We start from the raw sequence: 11,980 nt of genomic DNA, 5'->3' as shown, positions 1-11,980 counted from the left end.
AAGTTACTTTCGTTTTTTTTTTTTTGATAAATTTGTCAGTTTTTTAAACTTTTATATAAATGATAATTTATTTTTAAATATTCATAATGACTGTGACCTTTCATAATTAAATTCAGATGTACATGTCAGTGGGTAAAGCAAAAGCACATGGATTCTAACGGACAGTTTTATCTTTCGCTTAAACTAACGTCAGCCAGGCCTTATGCCTCGAGTCCTTGACTCGAAATATCTAGTACGATATGATTTACTAGGTGAAAATAAGCATAAAGATACATTAATGAAAAATAACTGAATCTTGCACAAGTTGCAATGCTGCAAAGAGCTGGACTATTTCAGTGGTTGTGTTGTGCCGATACTACACCAGAAACTGGATGCCATGGTATGCATGATTGCATGTATTTGTCAATGTCAATGGATCGAGATGTCAACGTATGCCTTTAGGTGCTGCATCAGCATGTTTATTCTCTTCCTCATCGTTGAGCAAGGCTTATTGCGCCGACAATCCTGTAAAAAAGAGAGAAAAAGAGAGGGGGGGGGGTTCAAATTACGGAATTATGCCATTTTAAAAACTGATTGAAGAAATCTTATATTCAGGGTTAATAAATTGTTCTACATAGTACATACCCTCCAGAGTATAACTGATCACCAAGAATGAGGGCTGCAATTATAGCAACTAAAAAGGTTTGCAATGGCTGAAAGACAGCAACACATACAGCGCCACCCTTTTGAATACACCATGTTTGCAGAGATATGACAACCTCAGACGATACAATTCCCTGGAATCATCAACACATAAATGAATTCAGTTGACTTACACCAAGTTGCATGATTTGAGGTTAGATAAGAATGAATCACATTCCCGTGACATTTTCAATTAAGATTATCAACATCCGAACTATATTTCATTGATGAAGTGAAGAGTATTACAGCATATAGGATGGTAAGAAGCTCTTCTGTTGATATTATCTTCCAACGTTCCATATGAGTTTCTAAAAAGGCTTCTATAATCAAGAACTGAACTAATCCAAAGAAGAATGTAAAGGAAGTGAGTGATAGTTTTGCTGGATACTTCTTCACCACAGGAGCCTGAAAAAAGGGTTTAGCCACTTTGGTTAACATAGAAAACAATTAAGCAAATAGAGTCAGTGCAACATTATTAAGAATGAAGCCAGGCGTTCACTAATTTGCAGTTTCATGCATGCAACTCATGATCAATAATGATTATGACGAAGACACCTGAAAAACCATCCGAGCAGCCCAAGACAAACAATGTCCAAGTAAAGTATACGCAACTCCATGTCCAGTTCTGAACTTTGATTGATGACTGATGTATGTAGCTATCTTCTTGCATCTGAGGTGTCTGCAGGTGGAGAAGAGGAGGACCTTTGTATAGAGTGATCACAGTTGCACCTCCAACACTTGCAATGGTTCCTAGAATTTTTGCCAATCCGTCTATTCTTGCAATGTTGACTTCCTCAAGTCTATAAAAAACTTGTGAATAGATCAGATGACAAAAATGTTCAAACTCAAAAGATGTGAAATGAAATACCCTAGAGCTGAGGCCATGACAAAAGTGATTGCAGGAACTGAGTTCTGCATTGCAGAAGCTAAAGTTGGAGAAGCATAATATAATCCCAACAAGTAAAACCCTTGGTTTGCAGTGATGCTAGCACAGCCAATGAAAAATAATGTTAGAAGAATAAAACGGAAACAAATAACTCGAAAATTGCAGGTTTTTTTTTTTTTTTATTGCTTACCCTAGCAATGCTAATAGGAAGAACTGAAACAGCAAAGAAAAAGCAAGGGGTGGTCTTTCGTTCCTGTTCATTGTTTCATGTTAAAATTTTGCCAACATAAAAAGTGACAGACACTATAGGAAACTATAAAATATGCATGTTTAATCATGAAACTTACTTCTCTAAGAAATAAGCAAGTAGACTCAACAAAAGAAGGGCAATTATATTTCGATAAACAGGGTAAACAACTTTACTGACACCAATATTAAGTGCAAGTCTAGAGACAATGTGGTATCCTGTAAAACAAAATTGAAGGGCCATTAATGCCACAAGAAGCTTCACTTTTTTTTGTCATAACACTTTCCATCCTGTGTTCTTGTTCTAGCAACTTAGACTTGGGTATGGAGATAAAGGAAATACTTAGAGAGACGTGCTTATATAGAGAGGGAACAATCTGAAGGAACATTCAAAATTGTTCATTTTGTATAAAGTGATTATCGGCAGCTACCGATATTATTACAAAGGCATATAAGCGTTTAAAATATATCCTAAGTTATCTCTAGACTACAAAATCTTATATATATAATTTCTTGTGCTTGTTGACTTTTAATGTAATATTTTAGGGAGACAAATTGAAGGTGGATCACGTTAGCCAGGTAGTTAGAGAGTGGCCAACCTCTGGTTTGCATGACCATGTTCCCACCATCTCCTTTGTAATAATTTTAGTGACATTATTATTTGTATTGATTTTCTATCATCGTCTAGTAATTTCTTCAATTTTACTATGAATTCAATTAACCGTAGGATTTGGCATGCAATTTAATAACAATAATACGAAATTGTTCTGTTCTTAAAAGATAATATATTTTATTGGTTTTCAAAGAAAATCGATACGATAGTAGTATAGTATTTTAACATTTTAGTTGCATGTAAAATGGAATAGGCTACCGCTTCAATAAAGATATTAAAAATATCTTTTTTTCTAAAGACGTATGTATGTTATGTTATTATTGAACGAATTATTAAATTAGTCAATAAATTAATTTTAATAAATAAAAAAAAAACCAATTTATTATAATTATCTGATCCGATTGATTTACATCATGAGAATTGAATTATATTTAAATTTTTTTTTATCAAAATAATAAATATATTCCTAATTTTTTATTTTACACACATTTAAATTCATAAAAATTTAACATTATAATTAAGTTCCTACAAAAAATTTCTAGACTTTTGTTCTAGCCAAACCCAAGCAAGCCAAGCCCAATCTCCATGTCTCACCAATAGCTGAATCTGTCCCAAAAGAGCCCTAGCCCTTAGCGTCCCCTTCGTCTCCCTTTCCCACTGAACTTCGAGCTCTCTCACCTCCCTGCTCATCAGCTCTCGCGATCTCAAGCTTTCTCCCTCTCTCGTCGCTGGTCTCGCACTCAAGGTTCTCGTCGCTCTCCATGTCGCCATTCGTCACCATCTCGCACTCAGTCTCGCTCGCACGCCTTTCCTGAGCTCGTTGTCGCCGGCGGCAGAAGCAGCTAGTCCCGGGACTAGTCGTCGTCATCGCTCCATTTATCCTCACCGTCTCGCACTTAGTCGTGCGCCTTCTCGCGCTCGTCGTTGCCAGCGGCCGAAGTAGCCGGTCCCGAGGTTGGACGTCGTTGTCGTCTTGTTACTTTGAATCTCGCCGTCAGCTTCCTCCCTGCCCTCAGATTCCTTCGCCCAACCAGAGGCTGGTCCTCGATTTGGTGATTTCCAATAAATTCCTTTGTTCTTTTTTTTTTTTCCAGTTTTGTTGCCCTATTCATCACTGCACTTTGATTTTAATTTGTTGCTGAAAATATCACTGAACTAGTTCTTATTTTTGCTGAAAATCATCATTGTCGTGAATTTGTTACTATTTATCACCACCGAACCTTGAATAATTTGTTGAGCTAATTTCTTTGTTGCTTAAAATCATCAAATTTTGTACTGATTATCATCAATGAAGCTTGAATTTGTTGTTGTTTTGCTCAAATAATTACTTTGCTAAATGTTTTTGTTGCTGGAAATGTGAGTTGAATTTATTAGTGATTGAACCTTGAATTTGTTGTTGTCTTGCTGAATAATCACTTAGTACATGAAAATGAATGTTAAAGGGAGATCGTTGCTAGAAATTATTATTTCTCCTTTTTTTTTTTTTGAAGATTTACTGTGTAATATCATGCTTAGTTATGCTTAGAGCAGGACAGATTTGTATGGTTGTTCATTTTTTTTCCGATGATTTGCTGTTTGTTACATATCTTTGGTTGCTACAAACATTAGCTAAATACATATGATTCATTGGTTAAAACATTTTCTTATTTTTTCTAAGCTTCTTCTAGTCTTTAAAACGATTGTTTACACTTTTTTAGTCTATGTTTGCATTCCATTGATGTCCTGAAAGCACACTATATTTTAGGGGTGTGCATGGACCGGGTGAAACCGGGTTTGATGTGACCCAGACCCGACCCGAAATATATACCGGGCCTATTTGTTAGACCCGAACCCGACCCTAGACCCGATGAAACCTATACACTTTCGGGCCACGATTATACCGGGTAAAAATCGGGTGAAAACCGGGCCGTTAACATTATATTACCTTGATACCTTCTTGTAAGTTAACATGTAAAAATATCCAAATTTCTAAGACTCCAACCATTATTTGACATGGTAAAATTCACTTAGAAAAATATAATAAGAACTAACTCTTCTCTAAAATTAAAGTATAACCATAATCAATACTAATATTGCCTAATAACACCAAATATTTAAATCAATACAAATAACACAAGATTATGCATTAGTCTAAAGTCTTATGCATTTTAAACATAAAACATTAACTTATAGTCTTATATATAATGACTAATAACACAAAATATTAAGGTTTACAATTTTTTTGATGATTTACTGTGTAATATCATGGTTAGTTATGAGAGCAGGACAGATTTGTATGGTTGTTCATTTTTTTCGATGATTTGCTGTTTGTTACATGTCTTTGGTTGCTACAAATATTAGCTAAATACATATGATTCATTGGTTAAAATATTTTCTTATTTTTTCTAAGCTTCCTCTAGTCTTTAAGATGATTATTTACACCTTTTTAGTATATGTTTGTATCCCATTGATGTCCTGAAAGCACACTATATTTTATAGCAAAATTCCTAGGTGAGGTACCTCTTTGACTGCATGACTTTTAAAATAGTGGTGGAGTGGTAGAAATTATATTCATCTATACTTGGCAAAGTTGGCAGGGAAGGTCCACTAGTTAGAAAATGAAATAACTTGCATTATGAATTTACATAAATGGCTTTTTCATTCTAGCTTATATGATTACCATGAATGGAGCTTGTTAAATTTGAGGGTGATCGGCCTTCTTGTTCGTAGACTTTGTTATTATGACATTTCAAACTATAGGATTTGCCCAAGTAATTCTAACACTTCTGTGATGTTTGTATTTATTCAGAATTCAAGGCCTGTTATTCCTTCCGATTGCCCACCTGCAATGGGCGCTTTAATCGAGCAATGTTGGTCCGTGCATCCAGACAAGAGGCCTGAGTTCTGGCAGGTTGTTGAGGTGTTAGAACAATTCGAATCATCACTTGCATTGGACGGAACCTTGACTCTGGTGCAAAACCCTTTGTACCAGGATCATAAGAAAGGGCTTCTTCATTGGATTCAAAAGTTTAGTCCTTCTCATCAAAATAGTGGTCCAGCACTTAAACCTAGATTCTCAATTTCTCATGAATCTTCTGAGTAGCCTGGCTTTTGTAGTAGTGATAGCACCCCAGGTCCATTGTAATTAAAAAATGGTAAGTTTGGAGTGTAGAAAAGGACAAGAAGAAAAAGGAGAAAAGAAAAGAAAGTTTTTTTTTATCTTTTTTTTTTTTAAAATGCTCTGGTTATAGTAATCTTTATGAAATTCTTATGGAGGGTAAATTGGTTTGTGTATATTGAGGCGAAAGCGTGTTTATTTGTCCTATTGTGCATACACACTAATTATATTGAAGCTATGACAATGGGTTAGGAGCAGTCTTTTTTTTACCACAGTTTTCTGTTTTTGTTTGTTGTTAATACAGTTATAAAGTACTCATATTTCTGTTATTTCCTTAAAGTCTAATATCTCCAGCTATATATTATTTTAGTCATTTATTTTTAAGGAAACTTACTGATGCAAAGTCGACAAAGATTAGTTACTTTGTCCTTATTCTGTTCCACCATGCAATTGAATTTGAGGTGCTATTTCAGCATGGCTGAACGAATAAAATTGAATTGGACAATGTTGTGATGCATACAATAAAATTTGGTATATATATTTGAATTATGTGATAAATATTATTTGAAGATTGTTTAAATTTATATAATTAGATGACTTTTAGTGTAATTTATCAGTTTTAGTCAAGTGCACTTAACTTTATAAATGCTTTAAGACTTGAAAGCCGAATTTATTATACATTTCAATTCAATCATGTGCCTAGCACAGCTAGCAAAATTCAATTGCAACTTGAAGAGAAGTTGCAAGTGACGAGAGCAAAAAATGAGATCCATGAGGTTGATGAAAAAGACAAGAGAGCCATAGGTTTCGCATTGATGATTAGTATATATTTTTTAGGGTGTTAAAGTGAATTATGAGATATTTGATATTTTTGTTCTTCTCTAGCTGAGCAATATGAGTATTCAGAGTAACTTAATATTGCATAAAATAATTAAATTCTATGAATCTATAGGAGATGATTTTACGTGATTTTGCTAAATTCAATTGGATCAGTTGGACTAGATTTAATGCATTTCTGTATAACATGATTCCCATTTTGATCTCGTGCATATCTCATGACATGTCCATCTAGCTCACGAACAAGCTGAGCTTTTTGTTCAAGTTCAATGACCTCAAGTGCCTGCATGGGAGTAAATCAAAATAAAAACGTGGCAATACTATTAAATTTGGAATAGGGACAAGGTTAAAAACATGTTCAAAGCTTGATAGTAGCCATTATATTTCAAAATTCTTATATAACTTTTAAGGTAAATAAAACTAGTTACCAGGACAACCAAGTAACAAAATTGTGGCTTAAGCACTTAGTGCAACAATGGAGTTTTCTATAGTCTAAAATAAATGAAAGTATAATATGCTTATTATGCACAATCCTTACCATGTCCAACAAAATTGTTTTACAAAATTTATCTTGTTTTGCCTCCTTTCATTCAAGTGAAAATGATTCTTTATAACTTAACCGTTTTGATGTGTTATAAATTTTAATAAAACAATTGAAAAACAGATAATGCTGAAACAGACATATTTTTTTCAACCCTCCGATATAAAATACAGGGTAACAAGAAAAAAAAAAAAGAAGATTTAATTAAAAATGTGGCCTTTTTATCCACATGACTAAATTAATACATACTAATGCCATAAAACTACAAGAATCAATATAAATTACATACCTTTTGCATACCTTATTGTGTTGCAACAAAGAACTCTTCATAAACTCTATTATTTGAGACTGAAAAACATATAAATTAGTCCATGGAAGGAGAATACGAGAATAACCCGTGTCTCACATATTTTTAAGCATGTATTGTGGTTATTCACGATATTTTTATTTTGGGTAAAGTATATTTTTTGTTTTAAAATTTGACAAAAATTTTAAAAATACTCTTAAATTTTATTTTATTTCAATTTTGTCTTAAAAGTTTTTGATTTGCATCAAATATACCCCTAACGATTCATTTTTAAAAAAATTTAAGGTCAATTTAACAATTTCATAAGAACAACCGTCAACACAAGCAAATCAAGCATAATTTTCATATATTATTGTTAGATTGATCTTAAATATTTTAAAAATTAAGCTGTCGAAGGTATATTTAATACAAATAAAAAATTTTTGGAACAAAATTAAAACAAAATAAAACTTAATATTTTTAAAACTTTTATTAAACTTCACAAAAAATATATTTTATCTTTTTTTTAATGCATATCTCTTTGACACATAAGACTATACTTTTCAAATTTGGATCAATTTAAAAGATAAAAATGGATATAGTTTATGAGTTGATAGGACACATGTTGAAGTTATAGTTAAAAAAATTATTATATATAGAAAATTGTGTAAGTTTGATTTCCAATACAATTGATGTGCTTCAATTAAAATAGAATATTTAAAAAATTTTACTAATAATAATCTTAACTTATGTCATAAAAAAACGTATTAGTTAAATTTATAATTTATTATTATTTAAATTATATTGATTTAATTTTTATTTTTAAATTTAATCCAATTTTAAATTTTACATTTCAAAATATTTTAAATATCTCGCCCAAATTTTAATACATATATTTAAATAGTATTCCAAAATGTTAATCAATGATAAAAAAAAAACGAGATAAAATCTAAATTTTTGAATTTAAATAATAACTCATTCAAATTTAAAAAATGTGAATTTATTCGCGTAATCAATTACTACTCAATGTTTTGTAATCAATAACTATTCAACGTAAATTATTCAATGTGAATTACTCAACGTGCCATGTTTTTTCCTTTTTCCTTCTTTTTTTTCCTATGTACACGAAAAAAATTAAATAAAAAATGTTAGAATAATATAAAACGATCTAATTCATATTCTAATAATTTTAGCCGAATAATTAGAATGAAAAATAAATTTAAATTGATAGAAAGCATAATCGTGAGTAAATGAAATACATGTAAAGATTTTTATAATTTATAGGTTAAAATATATTAATAAATATCTCATTTTTTACGCAAACAAAATAAATAATAAAAAATATTATTTTTATAAACATATCTATATATATAAATATTATATTATTTTATTTATTTAAATAAAAAATCCCAAATTGAAATGATCGAATGCGGTTTATACCTATTTTTTATTTATTTAAAAAAAAAAACGACTTCGTCCCTGATTTTTTTATTTATTTAAAAAAAAAACGATTTCCCTAAAGATAAAACAGAAAGATGAGATTTTAAGTAAGAAAAATTTAAATTTTTAAAATTTTGAATTTTTATTTTAGAGAATAAAATGTAATTTTTTATTATTGAATATTTTTTTATATTTTTTTTAATTCTATTTATAAAATAAATAATAAAAAATTATACTTTATTTTTTAAAATAAAATTCAAAATATAGAAGACAAATCCAGGTAAGAAACCCTCTCCATATGCTTACGTTGCCTGTATTCCTAACGGACTTTACTCAATTGCCACTCATTCAGAACGATATAACCAGAGTCAACAAACATTATCCCCATCAAATGTCTATTCCTTATTGATCTAACAATATTAGCCACCTTGGCCACCGATAAATTTTGACCACCATAGAAAACACCTAATAATATAAAAGTTGCTGAAAAATTTGTTATTAAAAAAACGGTGCTAAACTTTCTATAGCATAGCTATCAATAAGATGAAGATTATAAAATTAATTTTAAATTTTAAAATTAAAAAACAAATCACATAAATAAATTAAATAAAAACTAACATTATACAAATATTCTAAAATAAATTGACTTACATATATATTCTAAAATAATTCTATTTAGATTGAATCAATTAAGATTTAATTCAGCTAGATTACATTTGATGTTACTGAATTATTAACTCTTTCCATACTTATCTCTCCTGAATTATTAATTCTTTCCATAGTTATGCTTGCCTAAAAAAACAAATATAACCATATCAGTTACTAATAAGCAAAACTAAAAATTCAAAGAAAAAAGCAAAAAGAAAAAAAAAAGTTAACACCTCCTTCTCCCAATCAATGCTAAGAATTATGATCATGAGACTAAGTACTTGAACAATAATGGCACATATGATTCCAAGCCAGAGTCCCTGCACAATACCTAAATAATTAAGACACTCCACAAATAATAATAGATTTCAGTTTAGTATTTCCATACCTTTGTTTCAAGATGTAAAACAAAAGCTAATACAATAGCGGACGGAACTCCAACTACGTAATATGACCCTAAGTTAATAAAAGCACCCATTTTTTGCCGTCGACATCCTCTAACAATTCCTGAGAAAACACCCTGCAGCCCGTCCAAGAAATTGGATGCTGCAAGAATTGGCAGCATGAGTCTCACGTGTCTAACCACTTGTACGTCATTACTGTAAACATGGCCCCAAACATTGCGTAACATTATCATCAGTGTAGCAACCAAAATACCCTCAATAATGGTTGCTACTAACACTACACGCACGGCCAAACGTGCAGACCAAGGATTACCAGCTCCAAGCTCGTTAGATACACGAGTGCTGCAACGCAAACAAACAATTATGTAATTGCAATTGTTTACTTCATTTCAACATTTGTTGTCACAGAATTCTAAATGTTCATAAGCACGCAGTAGTAATTAAGTTACCTTATAGCTCCACTTAATCCCAACGGAATCATCCAAATAGTTGATGCTGTATTCACACTGAAATTTCCAACATTAATTATTATTAGATCGTTGCAAATAATAATATCCACAGTAACATGTAAAGTGCTGATAGTTAAGAATTGTGAGAACTAACCAAATAGAAAGCACTGATGTTTGCAACTTTGGATTTGGAAGACGACCAGATAGGAGAACCATCAATTCAAACGACCACAGTTCCAAGCTGTTCAGCACAACGAAAACCATACAAAAACTCATTAGTAGAGGATCTCGACTCATTAGTTGAAGATCTCGAACAATGTAACTGTGAGGAAAGCAACGGTTAGTAGAAATTTACCAAACCATAACAGAAGAAAGAATAGCAAGTTTCAAAAAAGAAGGAATGTTATGGAATGCCTCTAATGAAAACCCGGTCCAAGTTTCCGAACATCTTGGAGAAAACTTTATGTACAACGCAAGTATCAACACATTCACCCAATACGATATACAATTTGATAAGGCAGCTCCAGTACTCCCTAAGCCAGCTTTGAACACTAACGCCCAACACAAAGCAGCATGCAGTGCAGTAGCTACTCCAGAGCTGAGCATCATTGGAACTCCAATGTTCTGTGTCTGTAGAAATCTAGTTTGACATTGAAGAACACTAGAAGCAAAAAGGTACGGAATGATTAATTGAGCATATCTTCCTGCTTCTGTGGAGATTTCATGATCTTGGCCAAATAAAATCAATATGGATTTTGTGTTTGCCCAAACAATAGAGATGGGTACACAAATAATGGTAAGAACAAGCATGGCTCTCTGAGCGTGTATGCCTAACATGTGATGTTGTCCGGCTCCATATGATTGGCCACACAAAGTTTCCAATGCACTTGCAATTCCCATCTGTCATTATATGAAACCAACAAAGAGTAGTTGAACACAAAGTTAGTCGATTCAATAGGAATCGTTGGCAATAAATTAATCGCTTCGGTTTCCATGCCATGAAGGGGTGTAACCAGGTTTGATTGGTGTTGAAATATTTTTTAACAAATTATTTATCAAATCCAAATTATAAACGAAAAAAAAATTGATTGGTAAAACTGTAAAAAAATTGTTAAAGAGATTAATGTAAAAAGAACTAACCACTAAACCAATGCCAGTGACAGAAGTAAAGGAAGTGGCCATGGAAACGCCGGAGAGAGTCAACACGCTTACGTGACCAACGAACATTATTGAAATAAGTTCAATAGCAAAATTAAGAAAATGCACTATAATTAAAGGTCCTGCCAAATATATTTGCTTTTTTACTTCTTTAATCACTGTCCTTAACTTATTTTGACCGGACACTTGAGATTCAACAGGGACACGGGTATTATTCTCGTGTTCTTCCTCCATGGACTAAGGCTTGGTTTGGTAAAATTTTTTGAAGAAGTGCTTGTGTTTTTTAAAAGCTCAAGCTCCTCATTTTATATTTGATAAATAAAAAAGATTATGTGATTATACTGGCAGCTTTTAAAAGATTCGAATACTTTTGAAAGTACCTAAAATAACTTCATGTTAACTAATTTTTAAATTTATTACTTGTATTTATATTTATTATAATATTTTTAAATTTTAAAAACTATTTTATTAAACGTAATTGTTGTTAGTTATATTTATTGAAAGTTATTTTTAATTTAATTTAGTAAATATAAATATTATAATTTTTAAAAAATTATCTTTTAAAAGTTAATCTTTATAAATTACTTTTAAAAAATAAAAATTTTACCAAATTAAGTTTAATTTTTACATAAGTTATGGAGTCAAGAAGTTTACGAAAGGTTTATGAAAAATTTATAAAAAAGAATAAGCCAGT

General features: G+C 31.3%; 1 protein-coding gene, 1 long non-coding RNA gene and 1 pseudogene across 2 annotated transcripts; 1 reads left to right on the top strand and 2 right to left on the bottom strand.

Moving 5' to 3' along the window:
• On the bottom strand, positions 471 to 2,081 carry LOC107635780 (annotated as a pseudogene).
• On the top strand, positions 2,971 to 5,846 carry LOC107638225. The gene is made up of 2 exons (XR_001619767.2): positions 2,971 to 3,478; positions 5,215 to 5,846. It is a non-coding gene; the product is annotated as an uncharacterized LOC107638225 (long non-coding RNA).
• LOC110270820 (protein DETOXIFICATION 16-like) lies at positions 9,259 to 11,520 on the bottom strand. The gene is made up of 7 exons (XM_021120258.1): positions 11,269 to 11,520; positions 10,484 to 11,028; positions 10,283 to 10,369; positions 10,129 to 10,185; positions 9,664 to 10,021; positions 9,509 to 9,595; positions 9,259 to 9,419 (listed from the first exon to the last, which is right to left on the bottom strand). Exons 1-7 carry the CDS (start codon positions 11,518 to 11,520, stop codon positions 9,333 to 9,335), a joined length of 1,473 nt encoding a protein of 490 aa, XP_020975917.1. The 3' UTR covers positions 9,259 to 9,332.

This window comes from Arachis ipaensis, chromosome B04, assembly GCF_000816755.2.
Source record: "Arachis ipaensis cultivar K30076 chromosome B04, Araip1.1, whole genome shotgun sequence".
NCBI classification, from domain to species: Eukaryota; Viridiplantae; Streptophyta; class Magnoliopsida; order Fabales; family Fabaceae; genus Arachis; species Arachis ipaensis.
The sequence above is the reverse complement of the archived record's forward strand: the minus strand, read 5'-3'. Positions and strand labels throughout refer to the sequence as shown.